At 33.7% G+C, this 22,278-nt stretch overlaps 2 protein-coding genes across 2 annotated transcripts; one reads left to right on the forward strand and one right to left on the reverse strand.

Moving 5' to 3' along the window:
* Positions 1-4,029: 4,029 nt before the first annotated feature.
* On the forward strand, positions 4,030-14,020 carry LOC139695274 (cilia- and flagella-associated protein 91-like). The gene is made up of 6 exons (XM_071593969.1): positions 4,030-4,131; positions 5,582-5,728; positions 8,957-9,178; positions 9,978-10,126; positions 13,161-13,419; positions 14,000-14,020. The coding sequence occupies exons 1-6, from the start codon at positions 4,030-4,032 to the stop codon at positions 14,018-14,020; spliced, it is 900 nt and encodes a 299-aa protein (XP_071450070.1).
* A 2,995-nt stretch (positions 14,021-17,015) lies between these two features.
* On the reverse strand, positions 17,016-22,239 carry pall (F-box protein pallbearer). The gene is made up of 5 exons (XM_071594220.1): positions 22,123-22,239; positions 21,795-22,043; positions 21,511-21,718; positions 18,310-18,467; positions 17,016-17,686 (listed from the first exon to the last, which is right to left on the reverse strand). The coding sequence occupies exons 1-5, from the start codon at positions 22,207-22,209 to the stop codon at positions 17,261-17,263; spliced, it is 1,128 nt and encodes a 375-aa protein (XP_071450321.1). The 5' UTR covers positions 22,210-22,239; the 3' UTR covers positions 17,016-17,260.
* Positions 22,240-22,278: the final 39 nt, after the last annotated feature.

The following is a 22,278-nucleotide window of genomic DNA, read 5'->3' on the forward strand; positions in this document are numbered from 1 at the left end:
TTTCCCATAGTTACCCCAAAGTACCTCATATTCATCAAAAGTCAAATATTTATTTTAAGTATACCTTTGCACACTTTCATTATCCCATTCCACACACTATGAAATCACTTTTTCCAATTGTTTCCTCAAGTGTGCTTAAGAAAAATGTAACTAACATCTGAAAACTCCAAATTGCTAATCTAAAACTATTTAGTTTCATATGCTACTTTATGGAAACAGTTCATATTGAGATAAAACCACTTTGTATTTCATCATAAAATTATTTGTGCCAAACCTAACTTTCAATTCACATATTCATATTTACTGGAAAATGAGTTTGTTGAAACCTTGTTGAGGAATAAATAATTTTATGTGAATATGCAAAGTAGTTTACATCAATCTAAGACTATATTTATGAATTCTACAAACTTTGACTACGTGTTATACGTTTACAGGTGGATGAAAACTCCAGAGTTAGTTCAGCCCAAAGTAAAAACTGTAGGTGATGAGCTGTGTACTCGCAGCACCAGGTGGTCTGATGAGCAACTTATTTTGCTTCAAAAATATTTTAAAGGTAATTATGTACAGTAGTTTTCTCAATTTCAACAGTGTTGGGAAAATATGGTGAGCAAGGCAGGCATTATTGACCTTTGATAGATGATAAAACAGATTTAAATAAAAGCTGTGAGTGGGTATCATATTGTCCCTGGGAGATGGTCATCTAATGAGTTGATCTCTAATTACTAGTAAGAGTTGGTAATGTATTATGATATTCTTGAGTACAAAAATCCCTGGAACATTGAGAGATACTGCAACCAAACATGAGTACACAGTTTAATGACACTTTGTTAAAAATATTAGAAAGAAATATAAGATTATTTAGCAGATAGAAATAAAAATAAAAGGGTGACGTTTAATATGCTTACTTGAATTCCTAATGATTCTTATCATATTCAAGACACTTAAACTTAGAGCATCTGTTGCACCAAACAAATTGCAGCTCATATCAGAAGAACCCAATCAGGTCTCTTCCTTTGGGTGATGCTTTCTTTGGTCTAATGACCACACTTAACTTGAAGTGTGTGTTTGGTGTAAATAACCAAGTCTTACCGTTGGTCAACACAAATTGGTTAAGGTTTTGAGCAGCAATTGTCTAACACAAACAAGTACATGGTGATTCTGAGGAAACTACAGAGATTAAATCATAAGAGCCGCACACTGAAATAATGCCTTATTGTGGTGCATGTTATTACAATGCAATTTTGAACCATCAATGTGCTTAAAACATAGTAAGGAATCTTGGGATGTTCTAATCACGCATCCTTAAAGCTTTTCAACCGCATCCTTAGCTATGTAGTCTCCATTTGGGCATGTTATAGCTGTCTGCATGGCATTTCCCTATCTTTGTGCTCCAAGAATGGCTTGAAAAGAGATTGTAAAAAAGAGTTTTGTCCATATTGAAAATATCTGGAGGGCAGTACTTTTCACATGAAATTTTAAAATTAGTCAGCCATTCATTTGGACTTACATCATCTGATTTATTTACTTCCCCACTTCTCCAATTCAAATTATTTGCTTCATGCTCCAAACACGTGGCTAATTCCTGAAATAATATTAGATAACAGTAAAATAATGTTGAGATTACTGAAAAAATGTTTCTGTTTTATTGGATGTATGACTTGAATGATACATGTGAAATGGGTTAGACCAGGATCATGGTTGAACTTATACATTAAAAAAAAATTAGGCACTTAATGTGGTGTAAATATTCATGATACAGGTCTGAGTGAATTGGACGGAACAGAAGCAAAGTCATTACCAAAACTGATGGTGCCAGTACCCAAACCATCCCCGAGACCGGTGACCCCAAAAATGGAAGGAATTCCTGAAAGTGAAGAAAAATTGTATCAAGCTGCAGTGTTTATGCAAAAAATGATTCGTGGAAGGGCCATCCAGATGCTGGTAGTGGTTTTGGCTAATTATATTTTGTACTAAATTACGTGCATGATTGGGTAAGGTGTAAGGCATTTGTACATATCCAAGATCTGATTTATAGCCATGTCCTTGGGTGGTGTGTAGGCTGAGTGAATTCCACACGTCTTAGAGCTTAGTTAAGGGTGAGCTCTCCTCTCTTCTGACAAAACCATCCTTCAGGTTGATTATCATGATGGTGACAAGTCTTAATCTTGGTGAGAATCACCTCTCTCTGAAAAAGTGCCTTCTGAAAGGATGTTCTGAAGGAATTCGCCTTTTTAAGGGCCAGGTTTATAATTAACTCAACATTGTCTCCAAATATACCTTATCAAAATGCACTCGTGTGGAGAGGAGTATGCTTGAGATAATGGAGTAATGAATGGGAGTAAGTTAAATTACCTCTTTTGCTGGAATTCAGGCAACATGAAGTTTTGCATTAACAGTGCATATTTATAGAGAAAGAAAATTTCTTTTACCGAAATTAGTGCACACATAAGTGATTGCATGCTACACGTGTATGGTGTCTTTGTCAATGTTAACATCTTAAGTATTGATATTATATAATCCATCCCCTTGGATTAGGGTAGCCAGTTAGGGGCATTTCACATCAGGCCAGTGCTGTTAATTTTCAGAAAATTCCAATGGCCTTAAATTAAAAAAAAATAGTCTTGTCTCCTAAATATTCATTTAGATACTCCATAGATTTTTTCTAAATTCCTGATGTGACTTAACCGGTGAAATCATAACTTTCTTAGTTTTCAAGATTAACATGGTTAGATTAGATAAGACAAAAGAGTGCTATTAAATGGGTACATATGTCTATCTAAACTGCGTATTTAATTATAATATTTGAACAAGTTAAGTGGTGAGATCATAAATGAGTAGATAAGCCACATATTATGAAGTGTTGGAGAGAGTGATTCTTTGGGGATTGGACCAGGATGAAATGCACTCAATGAGTACAGGCTGGAGGACTTTCTACCATATTAACATTCAATTCAATCAATGGATTTATTAAAGCAGGGGTGATTTTTACTTAACAAAAAAATCTAAGTGAAGTTGTTTTGATGACCTATAGGGGAACCTATGTTCCCCACGGTCAAGTCGTGGAATTCCAAGTTATTGTTCAGTTTAACTGGTGGTCAGTGGTGTAGCCAGGGTGATCGGGCTGGGGGAGGAGTGAATGTAAATGTTGCTTTCTTTCCTATGAAACAGACAAAACCTGCCATTAGCATATGCAAGAACTAGACCGTTTGAAAAATTCCATGCTCACATAGACATCAAAAATATACATATTTGTTAAACTAATTACACTTTCTGAGAAGTGATTCTGTAGAAGTCCAATTGTTCCAGAAAATTGTCATTTCAATGAAAAAACTTCCAAAAATTTTTTTTCAATAATTTTCAAGAATCAAAATAGCTCAATGTAATGCCATAATAGTACCTTCGTAAGTAATTAAGTATGAAGGCAGCAAAAATCAATAAAATTTAATATTATACGTTTTCTTTCACATTTATAGGTTAAGATTCAAATTCTCTCAGATTTATTCCATACTACTAAAGGATAAAAAGTTAATGCTCACAAAAATGTTTGGGAGTGCTTTATTTATTCAATGTATTCAATTGTTTCAGGCTCAACTTAATGGGAGTTCATATTCATTAAATGAAAAATACAATGTATATTCCCACTGTTCTTAATTTTCGTGCTATGAGTTTCAATGCTTAGGCATTGTCATCAGGTACAAATTGATCAAAGTTGCGGTCCATTTATGTACTATTCGTGTGGGGAGAGGGGGAGGGGGTGATTTAAGATGCCTTAAAGGTCAATTTTATCATTTTTTAATGCCTATTCATTAAGGATAGTATTAGATATTATTTTTTGTGATTGATGTATGATCTGTGCACAAACTTTTTGGTTAAATCTCTAGTTCAGCATTAAACTTAAAATGTCAATTTACCTCACACCAAATCAATTAGACATTAGTAGACATTTAGTAGCATGGCTGGATGCAAATGGGAGAGATGTATGGAATAATATTTGTGGGTGGGAGGAGGTCTGGAGTAGGATAGGATCAGATGGCAAGTGAGAGGCAGGCAGGATGTTTGTATGGGGTCAAGGACTTCAGAAAGGAAGGTGGAGAGAAGTTTGTGGAGCATAGGACTAGAGATGAAGACCTTGTGGGTTGGAGAGAAAATTACATTTGCATAGCGATGGTTTCTGGTTCCTGAATTTTCTCACCGACAGTATTTTGTACTTTGCATAAAACAGCAAGATCAGAGAGACAATTTAGTCATCCTCTTTATTCTAAGCCAAGACAACACTCGCCCCATGATTAATATTGATGGTCAGCAATATCTCAGCAAGTCTCGGCAATATATTTGGGGTTGCACTTTCATGATTGGAGGGGCAATTGGCTCCTTTTGTCATTTATTATTATTACTACAGCATCAGACATATTACTAGGTGGAAATGCTTCATTATAAAATTAGTAATGCCTATGTGATTTTATATATTTCAATTCAAGTTTGGTCACAGTCAATATCAATGGGTTGAGATCTCAAAGTTTATAGGCCACTGGGTTACAGAAGAGTATACGTAGATGTATTAGGATGATATATGTATAAGGATCATAAGAAATAGGCTCTAGGGCTAATGGATCCTGGGAATAATGGCTTTTCAGAGAATGATGTAAAGGGAGTGTTACTGGGGTGAAGGAAGGGGCTTCTCCATAGTTTGTCCTGATCAAGAGTCAAGGTTGGGGACATGGTTTGGCATTGCCAGAAGATTGAGAGTGTTAGCACTCATCACTTTCAGTTACTAATGATTTCCACCTCAGAATCTTAGTTCACTGGGTAATTAAATAGGATGTGAAAATAAATACCACAAGAAACAGTGACGAATATTTTATTTTATCAGGAGCAAGAACTGCAAAACTTTCTGTTGCTTTTGTAACACAGGTAAAGGGCCCTGGATGTCAATCTTACCAACACTTATCTAAGAAAAACAAAGCATATAAAGTTTTACCACTTCTATTCTTAAAATATCAAAAGGCCAACACAAAAGTTGGACATCACTTACTAACATGCAAATAACAAGGGAAGTTAAGTGATGCGGGCTCAGAGTTTTGTTAAAAACTATGGAGGGGTTCTTAGCTACATTCCTAATTATCTTCCCCTGTATTTTCCAATACCCTGAACCATATGATAATTCTGACCCAGTCCTCTAATGTTGACCCTAAATTAAGGCAAACCATGGGAAGCTCCTCTTTTTCTCCTCACTTTTGCTTCTTTCAAATTGTTTTCACATAACCTGCTACCCCCACAGCCTCTACTGTAAACTATCTTCACAGAAATCCCTCCATCTTTTCCGATTCTATGACAATTAAAGGTCTGTAAACTTCATTAAATGTACTTGATGAAGTTGTTCAACAACAAAGCCAGGTTCACTGCAGTTAAGGATTTATGGAAAAAGTCTGTTTACTGTTTCTATGAAAACTCTTAAATTTATTACTAATCATAAGTACATTCTGCAGCACTTGCATGATATTGCTAATGTATTTAGTAGCTGCAGTCAGCATTGTAGTCAATAACTTACATTTGAGAGATTATTGAATAATTATTTTATTAGATGTTTAAAGGCAAGGAGAGATCTAAAGATATGATTGATGAGCTAAGCACTACACACTCTGTGCTGAATAAAGAACAAAATGAATGCAATGAAGAAAAAACCAAGACATTGCTTGAATATCAAGAAGAACTGGAGGAGAAAAGGAAAGTAAGTAAATCTCCCTAGTGCAATAGTCTCTCCGGCATTAGGATTGATGTTTTTGTGAAGGCATCCATGAAATGGCCTTGTTGAATTAATTATAATCATAATGATGCATTTATTTGTCTGGAGATTTGTTGCATATTCATGCATACACAAATATAGGACACATATTTACATATTAATTGGTTAAGCCACAATTGATGCATAGTAACAATTCCAGGTATTCATTTACAGAGTAGAACATATTATTTTTTTAATAGGTAGAACAGCTTCTTCTTGAAAATAGGTACTTTTGTGTCATATTTGATTTCATGGGGAATTTTATTGAATAACCTGAAGCCCATTGCTTTGTGACCATGAGCAATATTGCGTGTTCTTGCAAATGGCTGGTGCAGGTCCTTGAAGAGTAACTGTGGTAATCATGGTTGGACTTGTACTGAGAAATATTACCCTTTGCATGTAAGATGGAATTAAATATATATATGCAAGGTACTAGTAATAAACCGTCTTTTGAAGAGAGGTTTGCGTGGTGCATCGCAAGGAGCATTGCTCATAATACGTATAATTCTCTTTTGGATTCTGAAGATTATGCCCACATGGGGAGAGGAATCTCAGAAGAGGATACTTAAAGTAACACAAGAATGAAATTCACCGTAGTTAATGGATACAAGGACCTCTAAATTTACAAGGTATATTTCCAATGAGCAAGAATAGTGAACTCAACTTTCTAAGTAACTTGAAACTGTGTTCCTCCCAAGACATGTTTCTATGCAGGATAACTCTCAGGAGTTGGGTACTGGAATTTCAGGGAATGCTTACACCTCCTACATCTACTGAGATTGCAGTGGAAACTTTGCTTTTATTTGTGAAATAAATCAGGCTGGACTTGTTTAAATTGGGTTTTAGGAAGTTAAGAAGACACCATTCATTGAAAATCTGAGCTACTTCAGCTGCTCTTTCTCTCAAACTGTCCACTGAGGAGGCTGACACAATAATATTTGTATCATCAGCTTACAGTAATGGGTCTATTCCCTTAATGAACTTAAGCTTATCTGGTAAATCATTGATGTAAATTGAAAATAAGCTACGGCCAAGTACAGAACCCTGGGGAGGGCCCAGTGTTACTTATCAACCAGGAGAAACAAATTTGGATCAATTTATTGAGAACTTTACATGCTGATGCCGCTCATTTAGGTATGATTCAATCCATTAGTAGGATATGCCTCTTATGCCATAGTATTACAGTTTATAAAAGAGTAGCTGATGATTGACGAAATCAAAAAATAATCCTAAAGTTCCAGTTCTATTATCCAATCCTAAGAGTATTTGATTTACCATGTGATATGTAGCTATTGTAGTGGACCTTGTTTTTTAAAATCAATGTTGAGATGTGGATAACAGGTTATACGTTTCAAGATATGATACTAGACGATTCTAGAAAACTATTTAAAATATTTTCCCCTACTGGTTCAACAGGGATATTGGTCTCTAAGAATTCATCACCATTTTGCAACCTTTTCCTTTGTATATTGGCACTATTTTGGCTGATTTAAGAGGGCTTGGCAAAATTCCAGTTTTTAGGGATTCATAAATTAAGGATAATAGCTGATCTTTAATAGTTTTAAATGATCTTTTTATGACTATCCCTGTGATATCATCTAATCCAGGACTAAATATTTTAGGGAATTTATTGATAGTGTTGGTCAGTTCCATGGCTGAACAGGGGACTGGATATAATGAATTATATGAGTTAGGAATATGAGAATAATTAGCTGAATTGACTGAAACTGTGGGATTTTGATGGGATAAGTGGAATTAGTTTGATTAGCTCCCTGAAGAAGCCAGTTGGAACACTAATGAAATGATTGTCAAACACTTTATAAGTACTCGGATGAAATCCCAAACAGAAGTGTATTTGTTGGAATAGATACATTGTTATTTTCTAATTATCATATCTTTTAGTTTTCTAATATGTGCTATAAATTAGCATTATCAAACTTCAATTATTTTCTCAGTGCAGTATCTTCCACAAAATCTTTGTGAGAATTTACCAATTTAGAAATATTATAAATTTTGTCATTATTAGTTGAATCTCCATCATTTAAATTAAGGTTTCAATTAATCTCAGCAAGGCACTTGGTGACATTTAGTGGTCAATAATTTGCAAATTGAAGAGATCTTGTGTCAGCTAAATTTTAATCACCTCAATTAGGTACACTTATTTTGAGTTCTTTGGCATGGCATTCAATATCCTTTGGGTGTGGATGAAATAGAACAAATGTTTACTCATTGGTTAATTTTTTAAATTTCTTTCAAGAATCTGTTTTGAATTCATGACCCCTTTAGCAAATCAACTAAAGTGTAACCTTGGCTTTGCTCTTGAAAGGCCCAACGAAAAAAATAACATAGTGCCAAGGCTCATGTAAAATTAAAATTTGGGGGAAAATATTTCCAAAGTGTGTTTTCATGTTTTGTAAGTACAATATTTCACAGAATTATGACAAAAGGATTATAATAAATAAAATCAATTTGTTTTTAAAATCTGGTGGAGTACATGAAAAAGGCCTGAAACTGAAAAATTGAAAGTATTTAAAGTATAATATTTAGTTTCTGCTTAATTTTCAAAGTAAGTATGTATATTTTCTTTCAATAGATTTAAAACAGCATTAAAACAAAGTAATAATTTATTGAGTTAGTCAATACTGCTGGCATTATTTTAAAGGGATTTAAGAAAATTGCTCTTGCCAGTAAAGCAAAAGAATAAAATGTGTGCAATTTATATCAGCAACTAACTAGTCTGATCGTCATTTTAAACATTGATGAATGTGCCAATTGACAACCAATAAATCATCAAAAAATAATTTCAAAGAATCAATGTGTATAATATACACAGCAATTTAATAGTAATGAATAAAACGTGGGAAAAAATACAATAAAAATCATTCCAATCATCTTTGTAGAGTGGGCAGATTTTACATGATTCTTGAGTTTCTGGAACTTTAACTTTAGGTTTTGATTGCATTGACCTAGTTATATAGAGACCTATGATGATAGTGAACAAAAAGATGGAAAGTTAGAGCCAATAAATTTGATATTAAGAATATAATAGAATTTTTATTTCTTACTGTATTTATGTACATAAAAATATATTTACAGCTACTTATAAACTATAACTTTTTGACTATATGGACATATTTAATCTGCATTTTCTGGAAATCCATTGTTTTGAATCAGGAAGAAGCATATGGGAATATGTTATCCATGCTTGTTGGAGATACAATAGGCTCCATGTTGGACTTCTTATCTAAAGAGCTGGTCCGGCTGAACGATGAGAGGTGCATCCATGCATTATTGCTCCTGGCTGAAAGGGAGCGTCACAAGAGAGAGGCAGAGGAAGCTGGTCGCAGACAAGTGGAGGAAAGGAGAAGGCGTGAACACGATGAAGTTTTCAAGCAGGTACTTTGAGAAATAACTCTTGTCATTTGTAAAGTAATTTCCTCTCTGCTCGCTATTCCATTCAGAGTAAAAGATACATTTTGAACTTTGTTTGCACCAAAAAATGATCTCTCACCAAGTTTTTAATGCATTTGTCAATTGAATAAATAATTTTTAATATTTGATTGAATGTTTCTTGATCATCTTTGGACTTATTCTATTGTGATACAATAGACTCATGAAGTTGAGTAGCTAAAGTCTTAATTTTTGACCTGCTTTTATTTAGTTGTATTTTGCTTCATTCAAAATTTGGGATACATTTCTGACCCCCCTGCCCAATGTTCAGTAGACTTGAAAAAATTTCATATGTACTTGTATAATCCTGTTGCTTTTTGAGTTGAAATCCCCCCTTCCATAGGACCTTCCTATTAACTGCTAATTAAAGCATGATTGAAATTGTGCTTACACACTTCTTTTTCATGGCATAATTTCCTAGGATTTATTATTATGTTTCCTTGCTGTATGTAATGATGATGGAAAGCTGGGTAAGGTGCTCATTTAGTTCTTAGGGTGTAAATCATCTCTCAGCATCAGCTGAAGCGTCTGGCCCAAAAAACATGAGTTTTAGGAGCATATTTCAATATAGATTTCTTCATTGCCTAACATAGCTATTTCAGCTGCTTTCTTTTTGCCTGAGCCCTTCCGTTGATACACATCCAACACGTATATGACATGTGTACACTTTCAAAAATCACTTTCTTCACTTGAGTGTGGATTTATTTCAGAGTGATAACATGATAACTTTTCTTTCTTTCCTGAGGCTGTGAAAGTTCATCAAGAAACAGTTGATATATATCTTGAGGATATTGTTCTTAATGCAATGGAATGGGTTTCAACAGAAGAATCCAGAAATTACATAAAAGAGTTAGCAAGAAATATTGACCAAAAAACTAAGGACATGGAAGGCAGGTAAATATTTATTTAAAAACAAATGATTAACCTAAATAATAGTCAAATACAGACACAAACATTTTAGGACAGTGGAAATGTGCATGAGCTCAGGGGAACCAGCTCAGATTTTTTATTAATTAAGATATTTTTCACTGCACAGACACCCATTGCAGAAAATATACTTCAGTTTTCTTGTGTAAATGTTAATATTTTATGCAGTAAGTACCTGGCTCTGCACATAATGTTGGTAAATAAAAAATAGGAGTTGATCACATTATGTATGAGAAAGGTTTAGAAAAGTAGTGAAAATGGAACAATTAGCCCCATCAAGACATTATATGTGACCCTCAAATTATGCAATAGATTTGTTCCAAAGATCATGACACCAATCAAATATGGCTTACAATTATTGAACATAATTTTCTGGTAGCATTTTATGATACATAGTTGAGATGCCAACCATAAGGGATTTATTCATACCAAAATATTTTTGACATCAATATCATGTTTCAAAACATTAATATTAAATCCCATTGTCCATTTATTTCCTTATTTAATATTTCCTTTATTGTTAGCTCAAAGCATATAAGTAGAAAAAAATGAATTAGACCAGGTTAAACAATTTAACGTAATGGGGTGGTAGTTTAGATGATAATTACCTTATTGTTAAGCATATAGGAAGAAAAATTATGCTGGTGAAAGAATCATACAGCAAGACGAGGAATTCATGGCTGCGGACACAAGGAAATTAGTGAAGAAAATATTAGTCTGATAGATGTATTAAGTATTTGCCATCTGAGGTGCTTGGCCTGTGAGGAAATAATACACATACAGGTTAATTGTAAGCTTTTGGGATTTGTGTATGGGGAAGAATGGAGTAGAAATATTAGATGAAGAGGAAGACAAAAATATGTTTGCTATTTATAAAAAGCTTTTGGGAAGGGAGGAAGCTGTGGGTCAAAATTTGAAGAAGGCAGGATAAGTGAGTAGAGGTAGAAGTGAAGCAGTAGTAGGATGTTGAAGTCTGTAATAGAAGGGAGGATATTGGGTAAACTAAAAAGAAGAAAGTAAAGAATGGGCATTTTGGATGGATTAAAAAAGGGTAGAATATATGAGGAGTTTAGGAGGAAATATTTAAGGTAAATTCCATATGTATAAGTGAAAAAGGAAAAAAGGACCATGAATGTTGGCCAAACAGGAATATGGCATGTACATGGGTTTTTGGTCATTGCCTATCCAAAAGGGGAGATTAGTTCACTGGATAGAGGACCCAACTACTGACCAGAGGGCCCAGGTTTGATTCCTATGGACACCTCTGGGCACCCTCAGCTTCACCCCAGCCGTGTGATTTGTTGGGTACCCGATCTTCCTGGGAAACCATAACGGGCATAAGGAAAGGAACTGGCCCAACCACTCAGATGTGTGAATTTAGCACATTGTTGGGCTTAAAACTGGGTGAACTCTACCATCACTTACCAAACTGACCTTCTGGTTGATTACCACAAAATCTATCTACGTAATTTATTTATTTAACGGGAATAACCTTTTACATGAAGAAAGGCAAAAAACATACATTGGTTCCACAATTATAAAAGAAAAAAACGACTACAATCGGGTACAAATGACATAAAGTTGATATTGACATGTACAGAAATCCACATTGCAATAATTAGCATTCTAAAATTCATCGGATATTTTTAATAGCATTTTTCTAAGGGATCCTGGTGAGATAGAAAGTAGGTCCAATATAATGACAATTGTTGGGATCTCTCATAATCTGGTTAATAGGCGAGTAGTAAGTGTAGTTTTGTGCATGATGTCTAATTTCAAAGAGTACTTCATACCTTGTGTTATGTGAAGGTACTCGGAAAGATATTGCCCTTAGGAGTTCTAAGGAATCAATCTTGCTTTGTAGTAATTTATAAAGAAAAGTTATGGCATTAATTTTTCTACTTTTATGCAAGGAGGGAAGATTTAGTTGAGGTAACATATCATGGTAACTATAAAGATCTTTGTGAAGATTGATTTTGAATGCAATTTTATGCATAAATTTACTTTGAGCACATTTGATTGTATGAATATGGAGTTTGTAATAAGGTGACCAAACAGTAGAGAAGTATTCACAGTGACCTAACTAATGAGAAGAACAGAACTTTATAAGGCTCTATATATTTAAAGGTTTCACAGTATCGGAAGATAAATCCAAGGGGTTTGTATGCTTCAGATTGAACATAGTTATAATGTTGATTGAATGTTAACTGTGAGTCAAACATAACTCCGAGGTCTTTTATATTTGTAAATTGGGCCATAGTGTATTTGCTTAGTCTATATTTGTGATGCTGTGGACTCCTTTTCCGGCTGAATGTCACAGAATAGTATTTTTTTAAATTGAAAGTTAAATAGTTATGCTCACACCAGTTTTGAAGCCTTTAAAGGCAGTTTTGCAGAGTTAGGTGTTCATCAATTGATTCAACTGTTAAACAAATTTTTAAGTCATCGGCATACAAAAGAAAAGGAATTGCATCTAATGAGATTATAATAGCATTTATAAATAAGTTAAATAATAGTGGACCCAGATGTGATCCTTGGGAAACACCTGATGATGCATGGAAACATTTACTTTTGGATGCATCAATTTTCACTACAACTTCTCCGTTGGTTAAGTAACTTTCCATCCAGTCAAGTAGGGTATCACTCATTCCCAATGCATCCAACTTTTTAATAAGAAGCTCATGACCAACAGTATCAAAAGCCTTATTGAAGTCAGTATATATGACATCTGTTTGTTAGCTTTTTTCCATACCTTCTATAAGATACTTTTGAAAAACCAAAAGATTAGTGAGAGTTGATCTTCCTTTAGTGAAACCATGCTGCTCAGGGATAATGATATTATTAAAGATAGTTAATGTGTATAAAAGCTAAAAAGTCGGTGTATTATTTTATCAGGACCATCATAAACTAACTCTTAAGTAGTGAAAATCTTATTAAGATTAAATAATTATTATCACCCGAATTTGCTTTTAATAGTTGCTCCTTTTACAATTTATTTCAGGAATAACATTTGGGAGTGTAAGGAACTTGTTACTGAAATTGTGTATGACTTCATGCTTCCTGAGGTTTATAAGCAATTACTGTATCAGGACAGAGAAAAAGAGCAGGAAGCATATATTCGAGCCATACAGGATGAAGTTTATAGCACACTTGCTGATTCAGAGAAGAAAGCCCTGCAACCACTCGAACCAAGTACCGAAGCAGTTACACAAGGAGATTCAGTCAGTGAAAATGTGGAAAAAGAGGAATGCATTGGTCATGTAAGTGTAGTAAAATTATGTGCAAGTATGTTAAATGAAGTTGGTTTATGTAAGCACATGGTCTGCAGGAAGGGATAATAATGATTTCCTGTATTGACAATCGATATGTATTAATCCAGTAACTAAATGTTTTCAACCTGGTTCTGTAATTCAGTGCACAATGATTGATATCTCTTTGCTGACTGGCTTATTAATGCTACATCCTCTGCATATTCATCTGGTTTTATGAGTTTTCTATCTACTTTTATTACTACCTTAAACCCTATTTCCATGCCTTCCTGACAGTAAGTAGTAATTTCCCTTCTTCTCTATCCTATTGATTTTGATCCTAACTACCTTTGCTACATATAATATCAAACTTATGGCCATGTGCCATATGATGCTTTTTCCTCTTTTTGAGACGAGAAATAATACTTACTTCTTAAGTCTTCTGAAAATGTCCACCTACATATATCATTTGGACTAGACCGAACTCTTCCTTCATAATATTTATAAATTTTGTTATTGTGCAGCAAGGATTTGATCTATCTGCACACCTCTATTCACATGTTAAATTCCTTCAATATCTTTTCATTTTCAGCCATCAATCTTCAATTCTTAAAAATATTTGTTGACTGTAAAAATATCATTCTGTTTTACTGAATTTTTTCATCAATATGCTCACAAAAAATTTCATGCTGGTTTAAATTAAATCAGAAGACTAAATCAGAAGATATTACTTGTTTAGTGAGGAACTTATTTAGCATTAATTGAAATGTGCCCTAATAGGAAATACTAGACCAAGGCATGGAAAAGGACCAGGAAGAATATCTGCAAACTATACAGTATGAAGAGTACCAAGTGTTGGCTGATTCAGAGAGAGAAGACCAACAACCACTTGATCCAAGAAGTGAGGAGGAAGAACAAAGAGATGTAGCAAATGAAGAAACTGTAGAAGAAGAGAAGAGTGCCATGGTAAGTTGAACATTTATTGAATTAGTCTTCAGGTGGTGGCAGTAGACCTGAATTTAAGCCCAGGCATAGCTTGGGTTGACTAGATACTTTTAGTAAGGCTGATGATGAATGGAAATTGGAATTGTCTGGAAAAAAACAGTCCACTGTTGTTCCAGTAATAGATAGATAGGTAGAGGTCTTTAGTTTTGGATGGTACAAGGGTGACAACTCAAAATTAAAAACTTTTTATTGTTTCTAATACTTCATTGACATTTTTCATTATTTTTAAACATTGTAATTGGTTAATGTTTACAAATCGTTGCTGTTTTTAAAAATTCCTATTTTTAGTTTGTATATCAGATAGAAAATAGTTTCCAGTAATTGAAATGTGTCATAATAGGGAACAGTGGATCATGTCAGGGAGGAAGAGCAAGAACAGAATTTTGAAACCATACAGGATGAAATGCCTACATTGCCACCTGATGCAGACGGAGGAGACCAACAACTACTTGATGATCTTGATCCAACAGCTGAGGAGGCAGAACAAGGAAATACAGCAAATGAACCAACTGAAGAGGAAAGAAGTGGTGATGTAAGTCTTGTGTTTAGACATGAGTTATGAGTAACTTTAACATGCTAAATTTTTTCAAATTTCTTGATTCAGTTCCACATTTTCTTATTTTTCTTCATGTAGGGGTGCAGGGTATAGAGTTTCTACTGATAGAACATGTTTAGGCACTACTTATTAAAGATACCGGATTTAAGATTCCTGTAAGGTCAATTTTATCATTATACGTACAAGCAGTTTTACCTGGCTTTGCCCAGGTGAAACTCAGATTAAATTAAATCTAATCTGTGTAGATATATGGTAGGGTAGAAGATATTCATTTTTTAATCATAGGTATGATGTGTAGCTGTGTACCTAGCTTCGGGTGGGTTTTCAAGTAGCTCTCTTTATGGAATAGAAAAGTAAATAAAAATTATTTTGTTTCATGTATTTCATAAAATTATTTATGATCCTATTATCAAACTGAAGAACTTGCATAACTTCAAATAAAGGTTACTGTCGGGATGGTTATCATGAATGACAATTCTTGATACTGTGGGACAGATTATTTCAAATAAAAGAAATACATGGAATTGATTTTTTAAATAAAATTTTATTCTTTCGACACTAAATAGACTTATTTATAGAATTTTGAAGACATTTTATAGGAAAAAATATTTTATGACAATGCATAATATCCATGGACCTGGCAAATTAACAAATAAGACAAACAAAAAAATTAAATTTTTATGCATTTGTAGTGTGCTATATATTAAATGAAGTACAGGGTTTGGCATCATGCTAGTTAGGGCTTAGCATTTGTGTAGAGCCAGGGTTCATCAGAAATCTTTTCAGTATCCAAATCTGGTTGACTCCTGCTTCCAATAATGATAATTTTGAAAATAATTATGCTGTACCTTACCTTTGTTTGGTTTTTTAATTAAAAAAATGGGATATTAATGTAATAAAAGTATCAATTTTCATTTTGTGGTACATTAACTTCATTGGGTTCATCCTTTTATTTGCTAGTAAGGATTATTGCTTCCCAGAGATTTGGTAATATTTTCCTTGCATTGTCTTATCTTATTCAGTGAATTTAAATCGTTTTTATTTTCTGTCAAACAATCCTGAGGCCAGTACTTAGGATACACAATTCCCTGTGAACTAATTATCATTGTCCATTATTAAAATAGAAAGAAAGACTCGTACTTATCATTGGATAATCATCCATTTCATGCTGAATGAATTAAATGCATAATTGAGTCTCGTTGAAAGATTGCTGGCAAGTCCTGAGGGGGTGATTCTGTTAGCCTCAGGTGAAATCATGCATGGCAACCAAATCAATTTGTCTACTTTACTCCTTAGTTATGGCTTCATAAACATTTGATAATTCTACTAACCACTTTCAACCCTTGGAATCATTAAATCTCACTGCTTCAACATGATTAATTAATAACTTTATCGTGTTTTTTTTCAAGTTTTGTTGATTTTTTCACTGAATATTAAGGTTCCTATTATATATTGGAGCAGTAAAACTCTTTCAAGTTAATTAAATTTCATTTTCTGTTTTGTATGTACTTATATTTTATCATAGGGACTGTATGTTAGAAAAATTTGGTGAAACTTTAATAATCTGGATGACAAAGAGCCCTCCTTTAAAATAATGATAAGAGCAGCTCAGGCCACTTTATACAAGACTTTCGAAATATTGGGACTAATTTATATTTTCACTATATACAAACAGGCTGAATGTTTGCTTGTATATACATATTTTTATTAAATCATAATACATGTTCATGAAGTGATATATTAATGTGAGCTTATCCATGTCATTTTCTTACAGGAAGAAAAATAAGTCCATGCAGTTCATGAGAGGTTAATAGGTAAACATATATATATTATATATGACATGTTCAGGAGAATATATATACATATCCCATGAGTTTTAAGTGGCATGTAGCATATGAAAATTTTGTACTTGTGTAGAAATGTATGTAATTCTTTGACAATGTGGTTAATTTATGAATATGTAAATACATAAACACAAATTTAAAAATAACAAATATCCTAGACGAGGATTTATACCTACGTGTCAAAAATCAAGGAGAAACTATATTTGAATTTGAATGTTTATTTAGAAAAGATCAAAAGGGATGCTTAACAAAAAAGGAATAAATACAAATCTCTCACAATTAGTAGACCAAAAAAATCATCAATAGCTCAATAATTGATAACAAAAAAAAATTAATAACCATATCTTTTTTAAATACTATATACAAGTATTTATTTAGGCTGTCTAAATTTATTGTTGACCACAAAATTCATTAAAATAAAAAAAGTATCACAAATGAAAAATAAATGTTACAGTTTTAAATGCTTTTCAGAAGGACCAGGGAGATCATCCGAAGTTTTTCTTTTCAATGTACTATCTTCGGTTAACTGGTCATCTTCTATTATTACTTCTTTCTTAATAGGCTTTTCCAACTCCATAGGTACTTGAAGAAGGTGGCCATGTATATTTTCTGGGTTATTTTTTGATGCAGCTTCAGCAGATTCCAATAGCACAGGCAAGGCAATACTGTTTTCACCAGCAGGCAAAGTTATTGCTGGAGTGACAGCAATCCCTCTAGCCTGACTTAGCTCAGCAGACAATGCTGCAAATTTTCTATCATATTCCTCAATGTGTTTCCTTAAATCAGCCAACTGGGCTGTGTGATCACTCAATTTTGCTTCCTGTTCTCTCACTTTTGTCATTTGTTTGAGAATTTGTACATTTTGTTTCTTCATCTGTAAAATAAATACAATTTCAAATCAGTGTATGTCACAACAAAAAACGAGCATTGGATTGTTAAAAAATAATATATCTACTCTCGCATTTGAAAACCAGATTCTGATTGCACATTTGAAGAACGCGTGTTATGCTTTCTTAAGTTATTGTAGATATTCAGAGAGAATATATTATCAATAAAGGCATGCAAGTGCAACAGAGCGTTTCTGGATTATGCTCAGACTAGAAAAATCAAAAGAAAATAACTTTAGATAGGTGGCATTTGTGACTTCAACATTTTCAACAAATATTACAGAACTGATTTTTCATAGAAGAAAGTCACAGGAACGATAAACAAAAAAAATTGAAGCTTACTTAATATGTTTAAGTATTTATTAAATACAATTGAGCAATATAAATCTCGTCCTCAGGGCTGTAGAATAATTAGATTATTTAAAATACTAGTTTTTAAATATTGGTTCAGACTTATTTTATTTTGGCCAACAGCTGATGTGTAACCATGCTCTTTGAAGTCAATGATACAGTGTAGAATTAAAAATTTAAACATGCCAGTTTGAAATCATGCCTACTAAAAACAATCCAACTGGAGACGAGACCTACACATTGATGCTTAGTGCTTTACCTTAGATTTGAGGTAAGTGATAGAATTTTTGAGGTTGACAACAACTGCTTGATTTTTCCTTGAAGAAATTAGCATGCGCTGGTGATCCAAATGTAACTTTCCTTGGGCCAATATTCGGTGTGATGCTGTCGTTGCGATGAAATCAGTATGGCCGCCAACTTAGAATGAAAAATGTAATTAAGGATATGATCATTGTAATTTGATTTAAAATAGCACAAAAACCGAGGGAACACTTGATTATTGCATTTGTTATTATATTTTGGAATAAAGTAAAAAAAGTGATTCACGTTAGAATTGACTATGTAATGCACAAAAAATGTGAATTCACACAGATTCTGCAGTTGTTAATAAAAAAGGGATGAAAATATTATTATACTTTTTAAGCAGATGATATTTTACCTCTTCTATTTAGTTTAATTGAAATGACTTGTTTTCTATCCAAAATTGTTGAAAAAGCATAAGCACTAATTCATTAACATCATTAGCTGATTACACTAGCAGTGATAAGAACAATAGTATTAATACTTATTATATTCTTAGGCAGTTGTCAGTTTGCCAACGTATTATTTTAATATGTTGATTACTGCCACTGCCATGTTTCTTGATTTTTGTAACCAAAGCTAACTTCCATTTCTTAACTAGCCATATATAGATTCCACTGTCGGATTGCAATATGTTTCAAGCATGGATTAGTAATATTGCAAAGCTATTGCAAGAGATCTTATGACAATCATCAAATAATAGAAAGAGTATGTATATATATTCGTGTGTCTATGTATATTTGTGTGTATGTATGTGTGTATGTATAAACAGAGAGAGTTAGGATAGACTCACTAATTTTTAAAAAAATCACTGAAGAGGGCGCAGGTAAATTTGCGGAGTGGCGTTAGCTTGGGGAAACAATGCCATTTTCAGTAGTTACCATTCAGTAGTCTGGTGAGCCGTAGAAACATTCTTTAAGAACAATGATAGTGTGGTGGTGATACAGAAAGCACTGTGGTCTAGCAATGAAGTGCATTTTCACCTCTTAGACTCGGTAATTAAGCAAAACTTTTGTTACTGGGCAACTGACAACCCTCGCCAACTTCACCCAAGACCTCTTAAAAGCCTTAAAGAGACAGCTTGGTGCACTGCGTCCTCCATAGGTATTATTGGGCCTTACTTTTTTGAATCTTGAGGTTAAAATGTTACTGTTAACTCGGTGCGCCATTTTAAAATGCTGGAAAACTTTTTACTCCCCAATATGGAAGAGTATGGGAAACTCTAAAACAGCTAAAAAAAAACCCTCACCACACTCCTTGTAAGGGTTTGAACCTTAAGCCTTCTCTTTTGAATTAATACTATTCACCCTTCTACAGCATATTGCAAGTGGATCAAAATCAATCACATCAACTCCCCAAATTCTCATTTGAATGTGGTAAAGTAGCGTTTGTATGATGACAAAGACAAAAGATCGAAAGAGCAGCCTTTGTTAATGCTATTATGTCATTGCCTCGATAAACCAACGGACTGCATCATCAACTTCGACAGAATAACTACTGTTGCCATTGCATCTAGCTGTTGTCATAATGGCATCCTTAATCAGATAGAAAAACGAACAACAGATATGGAATAACCCTACAGGATCAACTGATTACAACAAAAAATCTGTCAAGAGTACTTTCTCTTCATGCAGACGCAAATTTACAAGACACAAGCGATCTTTCAAAACATTGATTCACTTTCTTTAGGCTTCCTTGAATAAGCATTTTCATCATTATTTTTGTTCTAAAGACATAGCTAGTAAGAGAGTATTGAGATTTTCCAAGACTGCCAGCACCTAAAAAAATCAATCAATAGTGTGTCAGAAAAATGTATGTGAGATAGTAACATTATTGAAGAGAAACAGATAAGTATCTGAATGGGCATACAACCCTTAGCATACACTAACATTTTAAATTTCAGGATAATGATAAGTAATTAGAATTTTTCACTTGCAAGCACAGAAGAGGCTGGTTAGTAAGATTTCAACTTTATAATTTCATGATTGCTAATCTGAATAGGTGAATTGTTTTACGAAAAATATCATGCAGAGAGAGAGGTGATGAAGCATCCTAGTAATTTGTAACTCTACAGAAAACTAATTTTAACTGTATAAAAGAACTTAAAATGACAATATAAAAGATAAATTTGTAAATATACAAAGCAAACCTACATTAGTTAAGGACAAGTGACTTTTGGCTTTATAATGATTTTAGATTGTGGTTGCTAAATTCTCAAGCCAAAATTAATAAGGCCAAGGTGGTACACTATATAAACGATATCTTGGTGAGGGAGATGTTAAATTATTTTGACTACAGTTAACGTTCAATTATCATTAGCTGGAATCCGTAAACAATGTTGTCCAGGATGAAAAGGCTGGGAAAATTAATTTGAGTAAGCTTTATTTGACTGCTTAAATAATTCAATGAGGACATTGATCGCCATAGATTAAACTATAGAGATGGAAGGGAAATTCATAATTGTAACAATGACATCATACCGACGACTCTTATGGTTAGTGTCCCTGAAATTCTAAGCTAATTACACTGCTCATTAATTTATTAGATTATCTGTTGCAGTACATTGTTTGCCATCATCCAAAAAGGCTTTAACATCCACGGATTGCTTATTGTTACCATAAACTAATTTAATCGATAGAAGCATGGCCGAGCAGTACTTCATAGGTATACAATCTGTAATTCATATCCGTTTGGTTACCGTTCATGTGATCACGTTGATGACAATAATTTCGTGGACATAGTTATAAATGATAATATATATTGGGTATTAATCCAATTCTCGGGGGGTCACAATAAACACTTTAAATGAATTAGCTGACAAAATGCGTGTTAACTATAAAATATCGCAACTATTTACATAATTTTTAAGATATTCAAACTTAATAAATACGAATCGTTAGACCTTTATACCATTACTGTTTGACATATCAATAATGGGGTGGTTGATCCGTGACATTTTAACATTTAGATATTAATTAAACAATGCAAGATTGCTTAGCCATCTTTAGCAAGTAATTTTTACTCCCTATTACACCAAGTAGGGTAAAGTATACAGGAGAAAAATACGTGGCCATTGTGCAATTGAATTGCTTCCAAACATCGAAAATGTGAAACGTCCTGATAAATTTACATGGAAGAATAAAGGGGGGAAATACTGCACCTGCGAAACTGTAATTGCAGCTCCCAGGTTTTGTGTCCCTCAGAGAATTAAGGCCAAGAGATTGTTTGAGACCTGGAACGATATTCTCGTCAAAATACTCTATAGCCATCGATGAAATATCTCGTAACTCTTGGAGGATGTCATGAGCTTTTGGTAAATTTTTTGACTTTAGTACGAACCAAAGAACGCTATATATTTCATCAATAACCTGCAGTGAAAAAATGGTAGATCAACATGTATTGATTTCACTACATAGTGTCAATCTTGTGCCGATGAAAGCATACCTTCCCGGGAATAAAACAGCATAAACCTATTTCCACGTATTTCATGAACGTCATTGCTAGCATGGACAGTCGAGTTTCTATCGCAGTTAATATGTCACAATGCCTCGAAAGGGCATGATTTCTCCGTTCTGATTCTCTCCTTGGTAGTTGCGCTTTTACTGCTTTCAAGCATTGTGAGTGGTACTTCTCAACACTCAGAAATCCTTTCGTCAGTAAATTTCTGCATATAGCATCAACCTTCTTGCACACCTGGAAAATTCCAAGAGCTGAATATTATTAGAGGATATGTGACCGTGGAAGCTAAGGTGCACGTATTGTACATTCTTACAAGGCGACAATGAGCTATTTCATCGTAACTTAAATACAAGAATATCTTCTCCAATGCTATGAGGGGGAGATTAACGAACTCAACCATTGCAAATAATCGTTCGTCCTACTACGCAGTCGTGCCGTCGTTCGCAGAACGATAATGTTTTGTTTCTTC

This window comes from Hetaerina americana, unplaced genomic scaffold, assembly GCF_022747635.1.
Source record: "Hetaerina americana unplaced genomic scaffold, ioHetAmer1.1.p SCAF_6, whole genome shotgun sequence".
NCBI classification, from domain to species: Eukaryota; Metazoa; Arthropoda; class Insecta; order Odonata; family Calopterygidae; genus Hetaerina; species Hetaerina americana.